At 51.2% G+C, this 23,605-nt stretch overlaps 9 protein-coding genes across 9 annotated transcripts; 3 read left to right on the top strand and 6 right to left on the bottom strand.

The window, feature by feature from the left end:
- Nucleotides 1-366: 366 nt before the first annotated feature.
- On the bottom strand, nt 367-1,756 carry IAR55_003331 (calcium-binding protein NCS-1; the record flags this gene model as incomplete). The annotated part of the gene is made up of 10 exons (XM_066946438.1): nt 367-396; nt 464-565; nt 706-839; nt 922-979; nt 1,045-1,083; nt 1,144-1,214; nt 1,359-1,407; nt 1,465-1,479; nt 1,622-1,632; nt 1,693-1,756. The coding sequence occupies 10 exons, from the start codon at nt 1,754-1,756 to the stop codon at nt 367-369; spliced, it is 573 nt and encodes a 190-aa protein (XP_066802830.1).
- Nucleotides 1,757-2,675: 919 nt separating this feature from the next.
- IAR55_003330 (uncharacterized protein) lies at nt 2,676-5,391 on the bottom strand (the record flags this gene model as incomplete). The annotated part of the gene is made up of 6 exons (XM_066946437.1): nt 2,676-3,687; nt 3,822-4,052; nt 4,140-4,207; nt 4,276-4,416; nt 4,573-5,180; nt 5,340-5,391. 6 exons carry the CDS (start codon nt 5,389-5,391, stop codon nt 2,676-2,678), a joined length of 2,112 nt encoding a protein of 703 aa, XP_066802829.1.
- A 943-nt stretch (nt 5,392-6,334) lies between these two features.
- Nucleotides 6,335-9,802, bottom strand: IAR55_003329 (uncharacterized protein; the record flags this gene model as incomplete). Its single annotated transcript, XM_066946436.1, has 5 exons — nt 6,335-7,678; nt 7,737-8,147; nt 8,211-9,420; nt 9,480-9,561; nt 9,616-9,802. The coding sequence occupies 5 exons, from the start codon at nt 9,800-9,802 to the stop codon at nt 6,335-6,337; spliced, it is 3,234 nt and encodes a 1,077-aa protein (XP_066802828.1).
- Nucleotides 9,803-10,146: 344 nt separating this feature from the next.
- IAR55_003328 (uncharacterized protein) lies at nt 10,147-10,697 on the top strand (the record flags this gene model as incomplete). Its single annotated transcript, XM_066946435.1, has 4 exons — nt 10,147-10,197; nt 10,253-10,280; nt 10,342-10,487; nt 10,554-10,697. 4 exons carry the CDS (start codon nt 10,147-10,149, stop codon nt 10,695-10,697), a joined length of 369 nt encoding a protein of 122 aa, XP_066802827.1.
- Nucleotides 10,698-10,857: 160 nt separating this feature from the next.
- IAR55_003327 (DNA replication complex GINS protein PSF1) lies at nt 10,858-11,514 on the bottom strand (the record flags this gene model as incomplete). Its single annotated transcript, XM_066946434.1, has 1 exon — nt 10,858-11,514. One exon carries the CDS (start codon nt 11,512-11,514, stop codon nt 10,858-10,860), a length of 657 nt encoding a protein of 218 aa, XP_066802826.1.
- A 519-nt stretch (nt 11,515-12,033) lies between these two features.
- On the top strand, nt 12,034-13,634 carry IAR55_003326 (uncharacterized protein; the record flags this gene model as incomplete). Its single annotated transcript, XM_066946433.1, has 8 exons — nt 12,034-12,082; nt 12,163-12,237; nt 12,358-12,401; nt 12,465-12,530; nt 12,652-12,970; nt 13,042-13,063; nt 13,130-13,150; nt 13,223-13,634. The coding sequence occupies 8 exons, from the start codon at nt 12,034-12,036 to the stop codon at nt 13,632-13,634; spliced, it is 1,008 nt and encodes a 335-aa protein (XP_066802825.1).
- Nucleotides 13,635-14,237: 603 nt separating this feature from the next.
- On the bottom strand, nt 14,238-17,178 carry IAR55_003325 (uncharacterized protein; the record flags this gene model as incomplete). Its single annotated transcript, XM_066946432.1, has 8 exons — nt 14,238-15,020; nt 15,086-15,167; nt 15,236-15,388; nt 15,464-15,582; nt 15,644-15,739; nt 15,809-16,293; nt 16,356-16,612; nt 17,012-17,178. The coding sequence occupies 8 exons, from the start codon at nt 17,176-17,178 to the stop codon at nt 14,238-14,240; spliced, it is 2,142 nt and encodes a 713-aa protein (XP_066802824.1).
- A 1,125-nt stretch (nt 17,179-18,303) lies between these two features.
- IAR55_003324 (uncharacterized protein) lies at nt 18,304-19,326 on the bottom strand (the record flags this gene model as incomplete). The annotated part of the gene is made up of 3 exons (XM_066946431.1): nt 18,304-18,600; nt 18,665-18,932; nt 18,998-19,326. 3 exons carry the CDS (start codon nt 19,324-19,326, stop codon nt 18,304-18,306), a joined length of 894 nt encoding a protein of 297 aa, XP_066802823.1.
- A 1,066-nt stretch (nt 19,327-20,392) lies between these two features.
- Nucleotides 20,393-22,920, top strand: IAR55_003323 (uncharacterized protein; the record flags this gene model as incomplete). The annotated part of the gene is made up of 6 exons (XM_066946430.1): nt 20,393-20,467; nt 20,840-20,993; nt 21,055-21,355; nt 21,461-21,881; nt 21,959-22,069; nt 22,120-22,920. The coding sequence occupies 6 exons, from the start codon at nt 20,393-20,395 to the stop codon at nt 22,918-22,920; spliced, it is 1,863 nt and encodes a 620-aa protein (XP_066802822.1).
- Nucleotides 22,921-23,605: the final 685 nt, after the last annotated feature.

Raw genomic sequence — 23,605 nt, 5'->3', positions numbered from 1 at the left:
ACATGTATACGTACACGAATTTATCCATCTTCTCTCATTTTTCACATTGTGCATCCTTGCTTGCTCTGACGTGTTATCATTGTTTGCCATCTATCAATTATGCATCGATCTCATCTTGTACATGATCGCATAATGCAGAACAATGCGCTGACCTCCTGCGAACCAAACGTGGGTCAAGTGGCGTTTCGTTTCAACGCATCGTAGATGATATGACTAGGACAGCGAGTTCGGGTTCATCTAATATGCATCACACCATAGGATTTCGGAAAGGTAAGAGTACAAACAAGTCCATATGTAATTCGAGTTGTCCCACTCGTGACACACCCCGTCATGGCTGATCATGCCACAGACGGCGACTCGAGGCGATCATACCAATCCGTCGTACAGCGACAAAGCCTATCACAGCGAATACGTCAACGGCCGCTCTGCATATCCCTTTGACAAAGCAGAAGGTCCGACTCACCTGTACGATCGTGGGGTCCTGCTTTGATCCCTCTTTAAACTCGTCAAAGGTGAGCTTGGCATCCTTGTTCAAGTCCATGTTTCGGAAGATCTTGTCGACTCGCTACGGATGAGACATGATGGATTGCCACAATGGATAGCAGGAGCAGATGCGGTGAATGAGAGAAGGCAATGGGAAATAGAAGCGTAAGAGTTAAGATATGTCAGCTGTTGCCTTCTACTTGAAGAGAAGATGTGACCCACCTTCTCGGGCGTATCTTCGTCCTCTGGCAATTGGACCATCTGACCTGTCATCTTGTATATCGACCTGACAATCTGTAACATCTCGTCGTAGGTGATGAAGCCGTCCTGGTTGATATCGTAAAGTTGGAACGCCCCTGTGGAACGGAACCCAAACGAAACATCAGTTCGTGCCCAATCAAGCAGGTAGCTGTCACTGTCACTGTCACTGTCACTAACATTTTAACTTTTCGTCAAGACGACCTCGAGAGGTAACGGACAGAGCACAGATGAATTCCTGTAAAAAGAAAACATGGGTTCAGGCCTGTCCGGTCTGATTGAGGATATGGACCGCGAACTCACCTTGAATTCAATTGTACCTGACTTGTCCTCGTCGAACACCTACATCATCGAATATGTCAACCTCCGTGAACCTCTGCTTGAACTTTGGATCAAGCTCACGTTGAAGACATAGTCCGCAAATTGACTCGGATCGCCGAACGGGAAGAATTGCCTGTAGATCTTTTTGAACTCTGCGGGTTAGGGTTACAAGAAGAGCGATTGGGATGTCGTTGAGAAGGATGAGAAGATACAAGAGCGGAGGGAGAGTACAAGAGCGGAGTAGAACGACATGAGCTATATTGACATGAGACAATGGAAGCAGCAATACCACTTACCCTCCTTGTTGAGTTGGCCGCCGGGACAGTCCTTCAAGAATCCTTTGTACTGCGGTACATGTCAGCTCGCTTACGGAACAGATTACCAGAAATCCAACTGACTCACCCATTGTTGGAGCTCCTATCCAAGAAATAGCAAGACACGAAACCCAAGTCAGCTCGATCCAGGTTGTTGGTTCGCGGTCATAAGCGCCCCTTCCCATCGCCGCCCTGCCCCTGGGAAGACCACAGATGAACCCATAGAACAGAGGTCCGAGGCTCACCTTCTTGTCAACTACATCGAAAGACCGTCGTCAGCTTGCTCCTCACATTTCACAAGGCACTTCCAGCTCACAATACGTGTTCTTCTGCAATTCGGCGAGTTCGTCCGCGGACAGCTTGGATTGAGATTTGCCCATTGTGCGTGTTCAAATTCCCAAGATGTGTTCTTCTCGGTGAAAGCGTTGTTCGACAATAGTTGATTGGGAGAGAAGAAAGGTGTGTTATGTCTATATGAAGAGATGAAAGAAAGACGGATCAGCGTTTAGGTCTTCCTTTCATAATTCGGCTACGGCGTCCACCCAGCAAAGACGACTTTGACCCTCGTAGTTCGCTCGGCGAGGGGCGAGATCGGTAGCGAGCAGGGAGGTCATCAGAGCAGAGCAGACTTACGTCTATGCTATAGACTAGGAGAAGTAGCGGTAGAGATGAAAAGATGATTGATTGTTGAAAGCGAAATGGTGGATGAATCAATCAATCTGGATATGAATGTCGGGTTAGTCGCGGGTGGGGGTCTGGGCCTTTAGGGTTTGGGTTGTTGTTGTAGGTTGAGCTTTTTGCTCGGAGCACAGCTTATGTATATCGACAAGATGAGGAAATGGTTTGTTTCAATTCCCTTCCAGAGTGGATGGATGAGTGAGTAGAGTGACTGGTTGATGGACCGACCGTTCTCTGTCGCCCAGTATGTCTCCAAGCTATCCCATGCAAGAGAAAAAGAGTGGATGGGAATCATCAGCGTCATCACTCATCTCTTTCGTCCAAGACCTTGGCTAGAACGGGACGGAACCAAATCTCCAGTCACACTCGGTCCCAGTGGCAACAAGGAGAGAAAGGCTTGGCATCACCTCGAAAGATTGAAAGAACAGGGTAAAAGTAACGAGAGATGGGCAATGGAGTGAACTGCACAGCATCAGATTGACCGGTATCGATGAGAATGCATGATTATTGATTGCAAGGTGAATACCAGGTTACTACTACCGGTTCGATGCACGATGATGCTAGCCTGCGGGACTCCCTCTGCCCCGCATATGAGGCTGTGTGTCTCTGTTGGACTGGCCCCTACCAGACCAACTCATCAGCATGAGCGAGTGCCGCTTCGAAATCTCCCAACAGCATCGCTTCGTCGAATGGCAAGGCCTCAAGTGGCACTTCGCTAGAAGGCGGGAGGAGATGACCCCTATCCCATCTCGCAGACATGGGTGGTCGTTGACTGGCGTCAACGAAAAAGTCGTTGGTGACATTGGTGTTGAGGTATTGCGAGTCATTGTTGTTGTTGACACCCTGCTTGTCATTGATGATAGTACTGGGGAATGCAACCTGTGTGGCAGAGGGGGAGAAGGGAAGAGCCGCGTCGTACGTGAAATAGTCTTCGCCGGAGGTTTCGGTGGCTACAGGGAGGAAATTTGACTGGTAGACTTGAGATTGAGGTTGGGGATACAGGAAAGACTGAGACTGAGACGTAGAAGAAGGCGTGGATTGAAATGCAGAGCTTGTCGTCACGAGCTTCTGCTGTTGATATTGCTGTTGCTGGAAACCTTGTTCGAACAGATGCTGCTCGTGTATCTGCTGCTGCGGGAATACGAATTGTGGTCCACCTGCCTCGGCCATCCGAACATCTGTACTGGGAGGTTGAGCGAAAGCGACTTGAGATGTCAAATCAGGATGAGCATAAGGCATCGCTTCATTCATCGGGAAGGCGTATTCTGGCTGAATATGTCCCGACGGGGACTGGAAACCGGGATGGTGGAGTTGAGAAGGTGCGAAACCGAATCTCAAGTCTTGCGCTTGCACCATCATCTCATCTTCGTCCCCTTCTTCTTCATGTTGGTAGTCGAAAGATGGAACGGGAGACTCTGAGCTCATCGTATCGTATACGGAGCTGGTTTGACGTTCGCGAGAGCTGAACTGCGTTCCACTCTGTCGTCTGCTGTTGTCTGATGGATCGACAGAGGTGGATCGAGAGATTTGGGACCATTCACCCGACTGCTGCTGTTGGCGAAGCTGGGCGCGTAAAGCTCGGAGAGCACCTTTGGATAGCTCGCGTGCTTGACTGGACTTCCGGGAGCTGTTCCTGGAAATGGAGATAAAGCGAGAGCAGCATCAGCATGTGCGCTGACACGCCTTGCGATCCTCCCCCAAATTACAGGAGGCGCGATCATTTAGGTAGATGATTGGGGGTATCGACACAGATCGCCGACTACTCACCTCTGTCCACTCCTGCCACTTGCCACAGATCCACCAGCTTCCTCAAGGACAGGCTTCGATCCTTTCCCGATCTTCTCCTTGATCTCTCCCTCCAACTCTTCCCCACTCTTACCCTTGATCAAGAGTTCCGCCACACTCTTACATTTCTCTTCTTCCGCTTCGTCTTTGCGGACCCTTCGACGGATGACGTTGGTTCGTCGATAAACGGGTTGATAGCGATATCCGGGGTATCTGAAAGTGGAGGGTAAGCACACACCCCATCTGGTCTTCGCACAGCTCAAAGCTGCTTGGAGTTTCATGTTCAAGTTTATCGCTCACTTTTTCAGGTGTTCTTCTTTCTCGATCGTCGCTAACTTGTTGAAATGCGCTTTCTGACCGGGCGAGGCCTGGAGCATCCATGAACTCAGTCAAGTCTCGCGGGTGTATCGGTACAGTAATTAAAATCCTCACTCACCTCGCTCCACATCTTAGCCGTGATGATACTGACGTTCTGATGTCTCGTCTCCACGCTGGCAGGGATGAGTTTGGCGTCGACCACATATTTACGGAACAGGATGAATGCATTACGAGGTCTGGGGATGTGGTCTGGGGTTTGCTGACGGGATCAACGGGTAAGTCAGTACGGGACGTCATTGCGTTATTCGGACCGTTCTGATCCTATTCGTCACTTATGAGTGTAGACCCGTTCGACGAACATTGTGGTCTGGTATGTGAGGTTGAGTATCACAGAAGATAGGAATGATCAACTCACTTTCCTCGCATGACTAATCCTCACCTTCCCGCTATCCTCTTTCACCACAGCGCCAACACCTCCGGTGGCGCCTTTCTTCCTCCGTCCAGAGATCTCCTCTCTTCCTGCTCTCATCTTATCACCGGTGATGACCTTGCCCTTACCCCTCGTTTTCGGTTTAGCAGTGACAATCACATCGTCTTCCTCTCCATCTAATTGATCCTTGTTGTCGCATGCAACGGAAGGCGGAGCGAACAACTTCGGATCGATCGATAACCTCGTCATACAACTCTGTCGTCTACCATTTTCTCTTGTCTCCAATTGAGGTTGATCAACCAAGTTTGGCGACGACGACGAGAGAGAAGCAGTTAGCTGTAAGGAATGGTAGGTATCGTCATCTGAAAGCGAGGGTGCTTCAGATGGAGCAACAGTTGACCATCCTCCCAACGATGAGGTAGATTGAGAGGATCGGAGGGAGTGATGAGACTGCGATGGATGGAGCTGTGCTTGTGCTTGTGGTTGTGATTGTGATTGGGTGGAGGGGTGATCGGTGGGAGGATATGTCATATGCTGGTGGTTGCGAGAGTCAATGAGATTCTTCGGCGTAGGTGGTTCGAGCTGGAAGAAGTCTTTTGGGAGGAGTCAAAAGTGTCAGTTATTACCTGATCAATGAGAAGAGGCAACATGGCGACCATCGAATACGTTCACAATCACCGAGACCCGCTGCCAGGAAGGCACAAGTGAACAGAAGGTGCTCGAGAGTTTTAACTTGAGATCATCGAACTCACCTTGTCCAGGCTCTGCTACAAAACCGTCTGGGACTGTCCAGAAAGCATCCATATTGCGGTAACCCAAGGTGTGATGTCGACAGCGCCAAATCTCTTGATCAATGCTAGCCTGATTGACAGAAACTATTATCGAACTTCGAGATGAGGAGGGAACAAAGGGAACTGTATCCTCTCAATTCCTTCTTGTACCTTTGCAATCACTTCGTCAAACCAAATCCCAAACTCAGTCGCCGCTCCTACGACACGACTCTCCTCTCCACTCGAAGACTCTGTGCTGGTTGCACAGCGGCCCCTTCCCTTGGACAATGGTCATCCCGGACTGCTCCCTTCCTGTATCAGGATAGATCCGAACACCCCTTCCCCTTGACTGATTCGCTCCCCCGTTGAAGCGTCCGGAGCCTTCACTGAGACCGCTCCATAGAGTCAAATCAAAGGTGTTCTCCTTAGCCCCGTCCTTGGTCGAAGGCATCCTGTATCTGATATGGCTGAGTGGTATCGAGCCTAAGGTAGTAAGTGACAGGTGCCACTTTCCCTATCTCGGCGAGAACTAGAGGTGGAAATCTGAAAGGTCCTTTGACCGTTCTTCGACAGCGAGACGAAGGACATATATCGACTAAAGGACGCCCGTTCGCGCTTTTGGTGGTCCAAAAGCGCGGTCGCTGCGCGTTGAAGATGGTAAGCGGTGCTTCGTCAGTCGATATTATTAGCTAAATGTCTATGTCAGGGGTCTCGCTCAAGACGATAATTCCGAACATTGCATAGTGCATCAGCGCGTAACTCGACAGCTCTCAAGCCAATGATTCCCTCGACAGGCTTGAAGTCAGGACGTATGATATCGTACTTCACCGTATACCAAAGGAAAAAACATTCAGGTCCTATCAGCTGTCTGAAGATCAGTAGATAGTAACACCACGCAAGATATCATTGAGCTAACATCAGCATGTCAAGTGCCATACCATGCATCACAATAGTCCCCATGCCTCCAGTCTTACTCCCTATCGATACCCACCTTGCCCCTGATGACCTTGCTGCTGACCTTGACCTTGACCATTGGGATAGCTAAACGCTCCGTACCCATACGGCGGCTGCTGCTGCTGAGGAGGGGATTGGTATCCTGAAGGTGGAGGTGCGTATGAAGGATATTGTTGTTGTTGTGTCTGTTGTGGCGGTGGCGGAGGAGATGTGTAGCTCGGTCGAGAGGGTGGTGCGGGGTAGTAGCCACCTTGTGATTGCGGAGGTGTTTGGTATGCTTGCTGCGGTGTTAGAGAAGTGTATGTCTGGGGAGGGGGTTGCAAGGGGCAGCTTTGAGGTGGAGGCTGAGATGGGTAGCTCGGCTGGGGGGGTTGAGATCCATATGCTGGTTGAAGAGGAGATGTGTAACCCTGACCTTGAGGAGAAGGATAGGAGGGCTGACCACCGTATCCGTTGGAACTTGGCGACGGGGTTGCAGCGTACGATCCATACGATTGCGGCGGCTGCGTTCTCGGCGCAGGACCAGGTGGTGGAGGCGGGTACGGATTGGAAGACTGTTGAGGTGGTGGTGGTGGCGCGTACGAGTAGCTCGGACTACCGTAAGACGGTAGTCTCTGTGGCTGTTCGCTTTGGCGGCCATAGCCACTGGGGGATTGTGAGCTTACGGGAGATGAGGAGGAGAAAGCCGAAGGAATATTGGAAAGGCCGCTGAAATCGTATGGATTGGATAATTTCTGCTGTGGCGGTGGAGGTGCGAAGTGGGGCGTAGAAGCTTGGGGCGGAGGGGGAGGGAGACCAGGGGTGGAGGACGTCATAGGTCTGGGCGGTTGTGGTGGCAGGGGCGACGACGAGCTGCCCATTGATAGTGCCGCGAGTCGTTCCTCCAGACCGCGGCCACCTGAGGACGGCGGCGGAGGAGGAGGAGAACTGCCCAATCGCTGTCTCGTTTCGATCTCCCCAACTATCCTATTCCTTTCGGACTCTCTTTGGGCGACGAAGCCTTTGATCTCCCTTCTAAGATCTTGAATGACCCTGTCCAAACTCCCATAATATGTCATGCCTTTGCCCAGCCCCGCTCGAATTTCGTAATAACCTTCTCCAGCCTCCTGCAATTTCCTCTCCCAGTCTCTGACACGCTTTGCTCGCTCTTTGGTCCCTCGTTGTAGTTCACGGATACCCTTGCCCTTCTCGACTTGTCTGACGAGCATTTCGAGCTCTTGAAGAATGCTTTTCGATGCTTGGACTGCGGCCGCGATGCGACCCTGATAAGGGCGAAACTTCTCCAGTTCCGAGGCGAATAGTTGTGGTTCGACATTCTGGGAGCGGCGATTGAGAAGAAGCAGCGACGAGACATCGTCGCTTTGTATCTGAGAGCAAACATGTCAGCTGTTGTCGGCATAAATGCACAGTCAAGATATCGCTCACCTTCTCCTTGAGATCCTTGAGGACTTCGTCTCTCTCCCGCCTGATTTTACCCAGTCGATCAATCTTCTCTGTCGCCCCGTCGATAGCTTTCTTCAATTCCTCCTTCTCCTTATCGTCAGGTCCCCTTTTATTTGGTCCCTCGTCTTCCTGGAGATCCAGGAGACTTATCCCTTGGTCAATCTGAGGGGCAGTTTGCCCACTAACAGCGACCTGAGCGGCCGCTCTCTCAACGCCAGATACGCCTGAAGATAACAGATTGACTTCGGCTTGAATACCGTTCCAGATGGAGAGCAGATGTGAGTCCGATGAGCCTGCTGAGGACAATGCAGAGAGATTGTTGGCAATGTTTGAACGGAAGTTAGCGGTCTGTGGACCCGAAGGCGATTGTGTGAATTGAGGGGTATATTTGGCCTGCGAAAACGAATGCTCTGGTAAGCTTCCCTTCAACTATCCAGCTGGGCATATCTGGCTCACCCTCATTCGTTCACACTCTCTGCTCTCATTGTCCAGCAGTCCGCTCAGTTCTCGTAATTCGCGCTCGCACTTGCCCCGTTCCGATTCCAACTCTCTCAGCTCCCGCTCTACAGAGCCACTCCGTCCGACCTCCTCCACGAGTTGTTTCACCGCGGTACTTAGTTGGATTTCACCACCTTCTCCATTATCACCATCATCGTCTATCAATTTCCTCCAAAAGCCCAATTGACCGGGCAGACCAAGGTGTTCCAACCCAGCACAAATCTCACCCTCACTGATCTCTACTCTTTCAACTTCGCCTCGAACGACCTTTGCCTTCTCCTCAGAGTATACTGATGCCGATTCGTGCACAGCAAGAGGAACAAGACGGATGAAGATGTCCGGACCGATCAATTTCGTAATTTCCGGGTTTCCATATATCTCCTGGATGGTGATCGGTGCTGCAGCAGGCAGTTTTTCGATAGCGGGAAGTGATGCTTCTGATGGCAACACTTCGTGATAAATCAGATCATTATCCTTCTGCGCTTGCTCTTTTGCCTCGGCACACAGAGTAGCATGTGCCTTGGTGATCTCGTGCAGACTCGTCGCCGCATCGTGAGGCAGTGTCGGTGTGGAGGAAGGGATGAAAGTATAGTTGAAGGAGTTGGCTTGTCTTTGGGCTTCTTGGATGAGCGTATCAGCGGCCTTGAGGCGGACTAAAGCCGCACCATGTTTCCCGCTGGCGCTGTCTGCGACGGATCGGTAATATTGTGCCAGAGAGCTGAAGAGCTTGGTCTTGATCTGCACGATATAGAGCCAATTCCTATCAAACACGCCCTTCCCTTGGAAATCCTTCATTTCATCCACAACAGTGTTGTATGTTGCAGCACACGAATTGGCACTTCGAGATACCAGGGCTGGGGCTTTCTTCTCCTCGACGAGCTTCTCGGTGAAGATCTCTGTAGCTTGAGCCATCATGATCCCAATGAGTAGATGGACGACTTCTCGACTGAGGTCAGTTGATGGGGCGTGCAGGAAGTTTTCGTTGATGTAGGTCAACATGCCGGCCGAAGCGCGAGTATTCGTATAAGCACGTTTGAGACCTTCTGGATCGGATCGCGAGGGCGATTGAGCGAGAGATGACAGTACGGAAGATATGAGATGGATGATGGAAGCTTTCTCGAAAGCGAGAGAGGTCTGAGTGGTGAGTTTGTCGGTGAAAGCATCGTTCCTGCCCAAGATGGACGAATCAATAATCATCGGACATTGTCATCGGAAGGAGTAACCCACCAAGGGAAGGCAACTTTGATTTCGGCGAATCTCAGCTCAAGCAGCTCGAGTTGGCCAAAATACTTGTACAGCAAGTCTCGTGCTGCACAGATTATGTCAGTGTAGCGGCGAAAAGAATCAAATCCAGCTCGCTCACCCGTCTGATCGCTACCCGCACCTCGGACGGCATCTTGTCGGCATCTTTGTAGCACTGAGCACTCCTCCGTGTAGTTGTTCGGATCTTCGCCATACGAGTGGGCGATGACAGATCGAATAGGGCCGGTCCAGTCTACATCTTGAGTGGTCTTCTTGGGGATGGCGATGAGGGGGGATTGGAACGACATGTTGAGATGAAAGTGAATGGCGCCCGGTTAATGCCGACAGTCTTTGAGTATAACGAGCGGGTGTCTAACGCTACTGGTTGTGGATATTTTGAGAACGCGGACGATCCGCTCTCGTCTCGATTACCGAAGCTCTGTCTTTTGTCCGGCAGAGGGCATGATGAGGATGTCCAGATGTTAGTAGAATGTACAGCATGGTCACCCGCTGTGACGCAGCGTCGGAACGCGGGGCTCAGCGTCTAGATTAGTTTACGTAATAAAGCCACCTTTCAACAGTCCGTCAAAGTCTCAATTGCTCCTTTCTGATGATTGATGATCTCTTTGAAACCTCACGAAGCATAGGCAAGATGGCATCAAGTTCCACTGGACGTGTACCTCAAGGAGAGGTTATCATGGATGTGAGTGACAGCTGAGCGTTCCATCATGAGCTTGTGGCTGATTGGATTGTGACAGTTTGCGGACGGAGGGTCGTATGTCAAACGTATGTCCGGTAATTGATCATAGAAAACCGTCTATGACTGATACGCCGAACGGACTCGCAGAAAAACTCGAGGACGCTGTGCTGGAGATTGAGAAGAGGAGAATCACCAAAGAGGAAGGTGCGAAGGCTCAGAAAGCAATGCAAGCTTTAGATGTGGGGAAAGCTTCGTCTGTGCCAGGAGTGAAAGGGGAGGATGTGGACTACATCGTAGGTTTGATGGTAAACACCTGGCACAGTATCGTCAAAGTTGATGTCGTGACCTTGCCGCTACAGGTCACACAGCTTGGCATATCGAAAGAAGAAGCTGAAGAGGGACTGAAAGCCGGGAATGGGGATCTGGTCAAGGCGTTGTTGAAGTTGGTCCAGCCTCGACAGAGAGCTAGATCAGTGGATGGTGGTGCGGAATTACCGAAGTGAGCCGGGTGTCAGTCTGGTGAGCGGGCAAGAAGAAGAACAAAGAGCAGCAGAAAAAGATATTGCATGACGATACACCACCTCGCCCTGACACTATTTCACAACAATCAATAATATAGATTTATACACCAATGAAATTTGACATTGGAAAGTCTCGCTCTCCTCAGACTTCCTCCAAGAATCCTTGGACGATCAATCTTTCCACTTGACTCCTTGCTAATCTGAACCTCTCTCCCTTTCTAAATTCGACCCTTTCCCCACCTTCCAATATGACTTCTCCGGCGTCTTTGATCACTCTCACATCCACCATCAGTTCTCCCGGAGGTTTTTCGATCCCTGCTGTCAGATCGAGCACGTCTAAGAAATCGCTCTTATAGTCCAACATCAAGTTGTTGTATCCTCTGAGGAAGTCCAGCTCTTGTGGACTCAATGCTGATCGTAGGTCTGGAGCGTCCAAATCTGGATTTACCGCCACGGATGTCGATGGGCTCAGAAGATAAGCCAGACCACCACCCGCATCCCACCATCTCTCTTTGACACCTCCTACTCTTGTCGATAGATAGGCCAATAAGCATCGTTTGTTCCGTCGAGCGGCAAGATGTTGAACGGTCAGATTGCACACCAAGCCTCGATCTTGGGATAAGGAGACTTGGCCGTGGGTTTCAGCAGCGGTGGAGATCGATGTCCCGAGTTGACGTGTTTCGAGACAGATGGAAAGGATGAGAGGGAGCGCATATTTCGGTAGAGGTAGTTGAGGCGTGGTGGACAGTGTGGATCGGTGGGAAGCCGTCACCAGTTGCAATGCGAGATCACCGTACATCGTGATGGGTGGTCGGGTAGATCAGATGGAGGCGGAGAGTGTGAGATCGTACAGCAACTGGGGATGGGGTCGATGATACTGTTGAAAGTCAGCTTGGTCGATCATGAACATGGCCACCTACCCTCACACGATGTTGACCCTTTCCACAGCTGTGCTCTGGGGTTTCTGTCCAGTGTCAAGCGCAATATAATGTTCAATTCCAATTCGACATTTCAACACCTAGACGCGTCTCTTTCTGACTTATGTTGCTGTCCATGCGTGTCCCACGTGGCTATGTGATCGGTCTTTCGGAATTATGTCCGCCCCCGTTCCAACCGAGTGCTGAGACTTCTCTCGCTCTCCGGCGGCTCAACCGTTTCCACACCATACAACCGATACAAGTAACATCCACGACTTGTTCTCAACCCACGACGACTCCCCCGCACCTACATCTAATCAAGGTGAGTACAGCTACGACCTCCTCCAAGAGCACTCACTGGGCCGGTCAAAGCTCACCGTCATTCTTTGCGCCGTCCTCAGATGCTCCGAACATCCCTTCGTTCCGCTACAGGTGTCGCTCGTTCTGCCGGTGCGTTTCCAAAGATAACGCTGTCATGAGAAAGAAGGTCAACAAACATGTCGGAAACTGACTTTCGTCGTGTCATGCAGGTGCAGCCAGAACGTTCGCTACTTCTGCCCCTGCTAGGGCCGGCTATGACGATACCATCAAGAACATCCTCATCAGTGCGTTGGCCTCTACATCTAGCAAACAGCGATACTCGGCCAATGGGTGGTCTTGTGTAACGATACCGCTGTTGAAGAACTGCAGCTTACTAGAATGCTGATTTTCGCTCCAAAACGTAGACAAGGATACCAAGGTTCTTGTACAGGGTTTCACTGGAAAGACTGTGAGCCACGAATCATAATTTGCGACCAGGGCCAATTCTGACCTGCTTGTCTCTCTGGCGTAGGGTACTTTCCACGCTCAACAAGCTATTGACTATGGAACAAGAATGATTGGTGGTACCAACCCCAAAGTGCGTCATAAATGACTTCTGTTCCGACTGATCGTGCTAATGCGACTAAATCTCCCTCTCGTTTCCTTGCTATCTTGGTTTAACTCGACTCTCACCCATTACCAACATTTCCCCAACGCAGAAAGCTGGTCAAACCCATCTCGGTCTTCCTGTCTTTGGTACTGTCCGAGACGCCGTCAACGAGGCTCAACCGGATGCTTCAGTGATCTACGTCCCTCCTCCTTTCGCTGCCGACGCGATCATCGAGGCTATCGAGAACGAGATCAAGCTGATCGTCACCATCACGGAAGGTATCCCCCAAAGGGATCAGATCAGGGTCATGAACGCTCTCAAGAGCCAGAGCAAAAGCAGGATGATCGGTGGTAATTGTCCCGGTATCATCAGTGAGGGTTGTAAGATGGGTATCATGCCTGGACACATTTTCAAGCAGGGAAAGATTGGTAAGTCTGCAGCGGCAGAGTTACTATATCAATGAAGATAGCGGTCATTGACGTTTTGTTCCTCGTACCAGGTGTCGTTTCTAGGTCCGGAACGTAAGTCACCGTTCCCCTTTGCTCATGGCGGAAACCTTACTGACAGCTTGATATCTTCTGACGTAGCCTTACATACGAAGCCGTCAAGTGAGTCGACCTATTCCTGGACATAAAGTCTGGCCTCAAATTACATTACTGACGCGCATTTACTCATCTCAGCCAAACCACTCTTGTCGGTCTCGGTCAATCTCTCACAGTCGGTATCGGCGGTGACCCCTTCCCTGGAACTCAGCACATTGACGTCGTCAAAGTCCTGTTGTCCGACCCTCGAACCGAAGGTATCGTCTTGATCGGTGAGATCGGAGGATCCATGGAAGAAGATGCTGCTGCCTATCTGGAAGAACACAACAAGAGCTCTGCCAACCCGAAACCCGTCGTTGCGTTCATTGCGGGACGGACTGCCCCTCCAGGTAGAAGAATGGGTCACGCGGGTGCGATCATCTCTGGCGGTAAAGGTGCGGCTTCGGACAAGGTCAAGGCGCTCGAAAAGGCCGGTGCGGTCATTGCGGAGAGTCCGGCTCAGATCGGTGAACTGATGTTGAAGGCTATGCAAGCCATTGGTAAGGCTTAGACAGGGTATCATATCGTGTTGGGAGGGGGCGATAGGACGTAGAGGAGCAGGCCAAGCATGTCAGTATCAGTATGGGTTACGGTCGAGATCATGCAATTCTTGTGATGATGTGTGGAATGGTACAGGCAGACCAGTGAGAGGTGATCACCATGCATCTCAGGGGCATGCAGAGAAGCCAAAGCTTGAGTTCAAAGTACTGGCTTCTCCTCCTTCACCGGACAACTCATACTTGAGTAATGCAGACCGAAAACGTTTCACTAGGCTCTGAGCGTAATGTGCAGTATAGCAGAGTCGAAGATGAACGACCAGCATCTCAAGCACTTCCACCACCCTCCCCTCACCTTCATCCGTCGCAGCGATGATACTTTCTACACTATCTGCTCCCACTATGCCTTGTGCATCGCCTCTGTATTGGACCGGAAGAAAAGGCATAATCGATACAAATTTGCATGAAGAATAACAATCATAACTTCCTAAACTGAACGGACAAACAGACAGTATATTCTCCTCGTCCTTCACCCACCCCCGCCCTCTTGCCGCGACAGACACAACCAAAGCAGCCACTCGCTTGTCTCTTCGTTCCGATCGACTCAACCAAGACGATCAAGTAAACATCATCATATCTATATCACCTCTCACCAATCCTCTTTCGGCTTCTTCCCGATTCGGTTCCTCCCTGCTCCGTCTCCCTTCACTACCACTCGCACTGAGACTACCTTCCATACCTACATCTGAACCTTCCCCACTTCCAGGTCCCGTCATCTCTTCTGCTAAAGCTAATCTCTGGTGCATTCCTGGGGCCAGAGTCGCCAGAAACGTATCGTTCATAGGGGTTGCAGCTTGTGAGAAACTGAGGGCTCCTTCTCCGCCTCCTGACACACCGTTGGGCATTCGTGCCCCGAGACCGAGACCGATGGATACGGGTAATGCACCGATTCGATCAGTCTCGAGCGTATTATCTTCCGATGCTTCTTGTCCTCCTTCTCCTCCTTCTTCTTGGACTGCTTCTGGGACATCCATTTCCACATCTCCACTTTCACCAGCTCCAGGGGAAGCAACCGCCGTTTGTTGTCTTGCCAATGCTGATGATCCGGTCATTCTCGCGCCGCCTTCTTCACTGGCACTGGCAGTCCCGCTTTCACCGCCTTGACTGTCACCCGCGAGTAGCTCGTCCACACTGGCGGACCCGTTGCCTACTCCAGCTAGACCGATACTTGTCGAGGGTTGCCCGGAGGCTGAAACATCAGCGCTAACGGGCGAGGACGGATTGTCGCTGGAAGTCGGTAATCTAATGGAGTGGTTCGAAGGTCTACGCGATATGATGGAAGCTCGTCGAGAGGCGATTTCCTCAATCTCAACGTCTTCTTCTAGGTTGGCAAAGGTCCGCTACACTCGTGAAGCTGGTCAGTCACCTGGTCACTTGCATGTGTGTTGGACGACCGGTCACTCACGCAAAGAGGACATGAGAATCCCGGATGATGCTGCAGTAAAAGAGGTCGAATGCATTTGTAGTGGAAGACATGCGAACAAGGCCTGTCGGGAGATTGTGCCAAGTCAGCCATTGTCAAGACATTCGTACCAGAGCGTTCATGTCAACTCACGCGATGAACAACGATTGACACACAGTCACCGAGAACAGACATATACAACAGTCCGTCACACTCGCTTTCGGCTTCTTCGACGGAGTTTCAGTGGACTTGCTTTTCGGCTCAGCGGCACCACCTAGTGCCTTTAGTTGCTTGAGAGCGTTCGTGCTATGACATGATGTCAGCTATGTCATCAAACCCGTTTTCTTAGAAGTCGGTCGTATCTTGGCTGACTCCACTCACTTGAACTCATTCGCGGCACGTTGCCATTCCCGTCCCACTTCCACTCTCATCTTGACGCATCGGAACATCTCCTCCGTTCCGCCTTGATAATCGACGCCCAGCTGGAGCACGTCTCCATCCTGATCGCAATAGCATGATTAGTGACGCTGTCTTGTGCAGAAGGTCATGGGAATAATTCACGTTGAGCATGGTTGGTCGAGACTCGGTGTTAGGGCTGGACAGCCTGATGTGATTGAGGAAAGTGCCCGAGCTACTGGCGGTGTCGCGAATATAGAACTAGGCGATCGTAAAGCCAATTGTGCGAGTTAGGTCTCTGATCACTGATCATAGAAACGAATGACTTACCTTGCCACCTGGCTCACACCATATTTCTGCATGTGATCTACTGACGACCTTGCTCTTGAAGGCGACTTTACCAGAACATACATCACCTCCCCCACCTGCCAAGGTCAAGCTTGCCGTCTGACCTGCTCGACCTCCATTCGGGCCCGTTGTTGCATTCGCTCCAGCTGCTGAAGTGCCAGAGACAGCTTGTTGAGCGTTCGACTTATCAGTGAATCTTCCAATTTTGAGAAGGAGGGCTGGCGGTCGACCATTCACCGTCGGACCGACTGCAGTAACTGATTGAGCAGCGACAGTCGGAGTGATACCGGCTGGGACGACGATGGGTAAGAGCTCGCGAACGACAGGGTCAAAGGCCAATGAGCGTTGAGATTCAAGATTGGGCACCAGACGAATTCGGTAGGTTTTGGCAGAAGTGGAACCTTCTGCAGACGGGACATATGTAGCAGTCTGGGTTGCTAGCTGTTCAGCTGCAGGAGTGGGCGTGTCTGAAAGGAGACAGATATTATCAGAGGCATCGCAGATGTCATTAAGGGTGATCGTCACTCACCATTGCTGATGCCCAAGCCATTGACCACCATTGGCGCTCCAAATCCGCCTCCACTATGAGGCGTACTGATACTCCTCGTCACACCTGGTTCTCTACCCGTTGGACCCGCTGACGGTTCTCGAGAAGTCGCACCTCGCGAAGCTGGCACTGCCCCCATACTGCTCCTATCCATCGATGGCGATCCAGGAACATTCGGTGCAGAATGACTATTGGTGATTGTCGCTGCTCGACTTCTGGTCCGCATGAAACCAAGGAAACTGTGTCGAGGAGAACTCGGGGAGACAGCACTGCTTACTCCCCCGGTAGGGGTTTGAAGAGGTGAACCATTTGGGGTGGAATTGTTGTTGGGCAGAGCAATATGTGTGGGTCGATGACCCGATGACCCAGGACGAGACATGATGCGGCTTAACGCAACCGGTCGTGACGACGGTAGGGGCTCCTGATTGATTCGCTCTCCGTAGTGAGGGATTATCGAGAGTTGTGCAACGTTCTCGTCTATATGGTGAAAATGAAATGGTTTAGTCGAAGGGGGAAGGTGAACGGATCGGAGTCTTTGACGTGGGGAGGTCGCTAGTCCAGTTCCTGGAGAACCGGTCTGTGGTCGATTGCGATGGTAAGGGCTGAACGATCTAGCTGATGGGGAAAGCGGGGCGGACGAGTTCCGGCGAGACGTCGGAGTAGAAGCTGAGGTGAATGAACCGTCGACTTGTGATGTATGGTGTGGACTTTGCGGTGGCGGTTCACGAAGATCCAGCTGATGTGTTTCACGTGTTCGATGGAGGATGTCTGGATGACGATGAGGTGAAGTCACATACGTTAGCATGTTGTCTACGCTTTACGTCGATAGTGGATACAGGAAAAGAGAGAAGAGGATGATGGATTTGATCTAGTCAGAAAGACTGACCACGGAAGGCCAAAGTAGGACCTTGCACGATTGTGGTACCCTACTCCGTCGACCGCGGATGTAAAAGTGGGTCACAAGGGATGCGATCGAAGGGGAAACCCAGGAGGTGATGTGTGTGAGTTGTGTCTCTACACCGAGTCGGAGGAATGTGGAAGCGTCCGAGAAGATCTGACACAGCTTCGGCATTCGGGGGATGGCAAGATCAAAGGATTGTGCGGGCGATAGCAAGTGAGGTGATCATTTTGAATGGCATACAGGGCATGGAACGAGAAGAAAGTGCAGTAAGAAAGGAGGATTGGAGGAAAGATCCCCGTCGAAAGGGCGAGTAGCTATATCTCTCCTCCAGGACAGAAAGATGATGACCAATGCAGTCGAGAAGGGAAACGACGACTGACCTACAAGAAGGACAAGCAGAGTGCTGGCATATGCAAGGTGTCTCCGAAGTACTTTTCAGACGACAGAGAGTGGTCGAGCTAGCGCTACAGTCGACTTTGCGTGATCGGTCACCAAGAAAGGGGAGAACTGAAACTGCGAGGCGAAAGGATGATGGAGGGGGCCGTGCACACGATTGCGCGATCTCGCCAGCGAAACGTACGTTCAAACGCCTATCGTTCTGCGTGATCTGTCGAATTGAGATGCGTGGGTGCGATAGCCCGTCTGACTCGACGTATGTGTTGTAACGTAGTAGTGAGATGAGCGAGTGGATAGATAGGGGTCTGATTCTATGCATCAGTGAATTATTGTCGATGAGATTGGGCCCGGGGTGGAGGGAGGGAGAGGGGGCATGTCCCACTCCAACCAAGTAAGACGTAGGTCCCAGAGTATTTCGTCAGATTCCAATTCGAGGGGCTCAACCGATAGCCGGCGCAGAACTCCGATCAGCCCGTGGCTCTGAAATCCCTGCGTGCAGATACTGTTCTAGGTATCGACAGGGAGCGATCACCCTGCGTCTCATAGCACAGCCAAGTGCTAAGCATGCATATGTCATATGGGCGGATGGCACAGAGTACAACACGTTCGTCGAAACCGCTCTTACATACTACATCACCGCTCTTCTACCATCTCAATCTCCTCATCTTCCTCATCCTCGTCCTCTCCGACTCTAACCAAGCCTTTCTGATCGGCGCCATTATCGACATGAGCACCAACATTCATCATCTCTTCTTCATCCACCCTGTCTTTCTCGCCCCTTATGCGTGTGGCGAGAGCTCGACGTCGTTTCTTACTAGGTCTATTTCGAGCAGCTGTCTTCTTCTGCATTTTCGTCGTATCCGCTTCGAGGCCAACGGTTTTACTCCGTGATGGTCGAGGACTTGTGTGAATGTCGATCTGTATAGTAGACTATGTATGGTTCACTACATCAGCTTTGCATTCTTCTCCTTCATTGGGTTGAGCGGAAGCTCACCTTGATCCGAGTTTTCTTCTCTGGTGCTGCTTCTTCCATATCCCCCACATTCTGCAGCCATGCCATGTCATCCTTGTCATTCCCGTCGGCGTTCGCCACCGGAGCTGTCTTGTCTATCTCATCGACGCATTCTGCACTCCCAGTCTTGATCTCGTACCACATGCCTTTCTCCCCCACAGGATATGGTAAGAGGTCGAGCAGAGCGTATAGTAGAAGAAGAGCTTGCGGGATTGCCGCTCCTAAAGCATGCAGTCTCAGGGACGTATACCTGAAGAGTTTCCACCTCGATGAGCTTGATTTGATCTCTACTGCGCGAGATAGCATCTAGCTCACCCTTCATCGACTACCAAACTTCTACATCTTCCCATCAGAGCTCCCAAACCCGTCTTGCGCGTCACGAAGATCACCTCTCTGCCAAATCCATCTTTCGTACCGTCATTCCTCGTTTTCGACACCCCCTGTAGAGGTTTGATCGGTAAGGTACGGACTATACCTCTCGGTGTCGCAGCTGCAGAAGGATGCGACGAGGTAGCTGGTTTGGGAGGTAGTGGAGGCGGTAGTTTTCGTTTGCGCGAATTTAGCAGGGCGGACGGATGGGGAGCTTTGGGTTTACGGACATGCAGCGGTACTTGTGGCTGCGTTGACGGTCCAGCTTCCGACATATTAGGGATATATCTGATCTGACGATTGCCAAAAAGTCAGGCAACAATCACAGCATTCCAATTGCTTGTCCAACACAAAGCTCAACTTTAGGATGCGCATGCAGGGAGGTCTGGTTTTCCCACGGTGTCAGATTCCTGTTGACTGCAGAGCCTGATAATTCTACCGTGTGTTCCAACGGGCTCGGACGGCGATTCTCCTTGTAGATGCATCCCACATACGAACAGGCATAACATGATCACCCTCCACTTCTGTACGCTTCCTCCGCCCTCTTTCTGCTCAAAGGTTGGCCTGTCGTATGTAAGCATCTCCTCCACCGGGAGACCTGGGCTCGAAATAAAACGAGATACTTTTCGATTGGGTCGCACTTGCGTAGATTACCCACCCACCCACCCGGCTTGCACGGTTCAATCCATTGAAAAGAGATAGATGATGGGTGAATTTCCCCACATCCCGTCTCCAGACAATAGCGAGCTTTTGTACGATGTTGTCGGTGTATTATTCAGTCTGCAGGAAGCCGTGCTTACAGGGTAGATGAGGGATTTTCTACTTCAACAAGTAATTCCTCGGTCAAGGTGTGATGCTTATGTAACTGTTATTCGTGCTTTTGGACGTTTCCGCGCTGAGCCGCGTGATTTCAGGGTCTGTTGTTATGGGTGTGTCTGTGTGTCTGGGTGTGTCTGTGTGTGGGTTCTGAAATTGCAACGTCTCACCTGACTTTTGGAGGACAGCGAGATATTTCGAAATAATTCCCTGACACCCCCACTCTCACCTCGACTTTCTCTTTCTCTCTGATACTCGTTCTCCTCTCTGCTTGACTCGTATACCGAACTATCCATCGACAAGGCAGTACAATCCACAGCTTGTCTTCTCCTCTGGCTGTGAGTCGCTCTTGATGATCGCAAAACCGGGCTGGCAAACAAAGGGGAAGCCCGCAGCAGGAAAAAGTTGGAAAGTGACAAAAAAGTCCCCGCGCTGACTGATACTTTTGACCGACCGACTTGATCACAGACTACGGTTCGCCTTCCGCCCCGCCCCTTCCCCTCTGTCCCAGCACTCCTCTCCACCATGACTGTCGCGACACCTGTTGGCGGCTTGGAGTCATGGCGCTCGCCTCCTCCTCAAGAAACCCCCCTGACAGAGGTATGTCGGAACTGTTTTGAGATTGGCACAGCACAGAGAGGAATAGACCGGACATCGTTCCCGCATGTGTCCGACCGAGGTCCCATTGGTCTCATCGTTCCTTGTCCTCGTGACTTCTCCTCCCCAGCGACGAGATACTCCTCCTCATCATCTTGTAGTCTCTGTGTGATACAACGAGTGACATATGCTGACCTGTGTACGGCGACCGTTGCTCCTTCTCATTGTGTGTTTGAAACACATTCGAAATCCCTTTCCCAAAATGTTGATCGCTCCTTTCACCAATGGTCTTCCTTCCAACTTGTCTCTTGTCGTCCCAAAATTTCGAATGACTCTCTGTCCATCTTATTCGCACAATCAACTCGGTTATTTCAGCCATCAACTCTTCCCGTCTTACTATCACCTAAACCAACCAAGACCGAATCGCCAAATATAGCACAGGTTGGGAAGAACGACTTAATTCACCCTTCTTTCCTTCCCCCTTGCGAACACGGACGAGACGACGGTGATATGCATGCTCATGCCTTCGGTGAGTGACTTGTGCGATATCTTGACGACTCACAGACTCATGAAATGCGGTTATGTCACAGACCTTTTATCACTGTCAGGTGGTACTCCGGCTGGCACACGTCCCCCTCTCCCCGCGACCAAGTCAACGAACACCACACATGCTGTGCCTTCCTCCGTTCCTGCAAACTCAAGTTCCTTCCTTTCCTCCTCGAGACCGCCCACTGTCCCTGCTACCATTGTGGAGAAGAAGGAGAACGGGGCTGTACCACCCAAAGCGAGGAGGATGAGTTCCTCAACCACCGGTGTTCTGGGCAGAGGCAAGCTGGGTTTGACCGGGACTGCTGACAATGGACTTGGTTTGGGAGGTGTAGCCAAGGATATGTGAGTTCTCTGCCCGCTTCTTATGCACAGCGCTGCTGCGCTCCCGCAATCAAGTACTACTGGAAGGGCTGTAACAGCAGAACTAACCGCTTGAATGGCAATCAGTCGAGCTCCTGCATACTCCGGGTCTACTCCCATTCCCAATCGTCGACCCACTATCAGTGGTTCTCCTGTTCCTCAACTCTTCGATTTCGCAAGGACAGACCGTCGTCCCTCCCAACCCTACTCTCGATCAACAACAGCCATTCCCGCCTCTTTGCCTGCAAGAAATGGACTTCATTTACGGCAGGCTCCACCTACACCCGCAGACGATGATGACATTGAGCTGGACATGGAGTTTGACGGTGACGATGACGATGAGGGCGAAGGTAGCGGACGCAGTGTAAGTGCGGACATCGACATGGATATGGATGATGAGGATGGTGAAGTCAAGAAAGAGTGGGAGAAATTGGCACTTGGGACTGGAAGTGGTGGTGTCAAAGGAAGAAGAAAGGGCATGGTGTTCAAATGCGAGAATTGTGGCAAGGTAAGTGGCATCATCACTTGTCTCGTTGCGGTCACAAGAATGGCAGGACTTGTGATTTGACTCTCTTTCCTCTCCAGGAATACCGTCATCCGAGTTGTTTGATCAAGCATCGATGGGAGCACAGCCCACATTGGAAGGAACCGACCGCACTGAGTATGAGCAAGCACCAACAAGTACAGATGCTTGAGGTGAGTCGTTCCTTTCCGAGGGTGACACTTTCTCTGACTCATTAATTCAGGCCGCTGCTATTCTCGCCCATTTGGATCCCACGGCTAATCCAGGCCGTTCGCTACCGAATGACAAGTCACTGTGGCCTGCTGTCCTTTCGCCCCATCTTGCTGGCGAGAATGCCAAGGTTAAGCCAGCGCGAAGTAACCGAGATCCGTCACTTCTAAGATCACCACCAAGCTCTGTCATCCAGCCTCTGACTCCGTCATCATTACGCGAGCCCTTGAGCCTTGGTACACTCGCAGAGCGAAATATGAAGGAGAGGAAGTCTTCCCCAGGTTCAGACTCGACGACCTCGTCTATGGGCGCTGGTGAGCCTTACATTCCTCAAACGACCGGTTTGGGTATCAAGAACGGTGCTTCTTCGCCATACTCGCGACCTACTCGACCCGTCGGTATCCAGGTCACCCGTCCGCGTGGCAACTCTTCCTCTCTTTCATCGTCTATCCCTGGACCTGCTACTCCACAATCGGTTGGATCATTACCCGACATGGCGGGTCTCAATTTCAGATCAGGATCAATTGGTAATGGTTCAATCCCGAACAACGGCATGTCGCCCATACCAAACAGGACTATGCCTCTCTATCTCAAAGCAGGAATGGTAGGCGGTGGCATGTTCGGCGCAATCAACACCGCAGTCCCTAGCAGTTCAGTTCGAAGTGGTGCTGCGGACTTACCAGAGGATGATGAGGAAGGTGAAGAGGACGATGGTTGGGGAAGAGGTAAGAAGGGTTCGAGCGAAGAGGCAGAGGAGAGGAGGAAGAATGAAGGAGAAGAATGGGCAGGTATGGCGATGGAGATGGAGTTGTAGATGATTAGAGTGGACATGAAGTCGGCCATGGACATGGCTTGAAACGGCGGTTGATCGCGATGTGGTTGTGTAAGGGATGATTGACGACAGGAGAAGTGTGATCAAGTTTCCGGAAGCGTGTAGTTGGAAATGTAGGTAGGGAAGTCACACGAAGCGGGGGATGTAACGTTGTATATATCTGTGGGCAAGCCCAGTTTTTCTCTTTCTTTCTTTCTTCCTTTCTTATCGCGGAAAGGGAGGGATGAATCATGTTATCGCATGCATGGTCTTTGTAATATCAAGGAAGTTGAGAATTGATCCTGTCATACACCCGAGATACAGCGCCGATCCAACCCACAACACGGGAAGGAGATAGCACGACTCTTTCGATCGACCCGACCATCGCATCATCGATCATCCGGCGGTAGATCAGCGAAGACGATTGACTGTTCACTGCTATACGCTTCCTTTTATCCTGATGACTTGCGTTCGTGCAGAAGTTCAGGCATTAGGCATGGAGCGAACGATAGTACTGGACTGAACGGACAAGGTAAGTATCGGGATGAATGCGTGATTCTCTTTGTCCTCCTCTGGCGAAAGCAACAGCGACACTCGTACTGTTATCAGAACGGATGTCATGATGAGGTGAAGCATAGGTGGACACCAGGTGATTATGTAGTACTAGTACATTCAAAATATATGCTTG

The sequence above is a fragment of the Kwoniella newhampshirensis genome, chromosome 6, assembly GCF_039105145.1.
Source record: "Kwoniella newhampshirensis strain CBS 13917 chromosome 6, whole genome shotgun sequence".
NCBI classification, from domain to species: domain Eukaryota; kingdom Fungi; phylum Basidiomycota; class Tremellomycetes; order Tremellales; family Cryptococcaceae; genus Kwoniella; species Kwoniella newhampshirensis.
The sequence above is the reverse complement of the archived record's forward strand: the minus strand, read 5'-3'. Positions and strand labels throughout refer to the sequence as shown.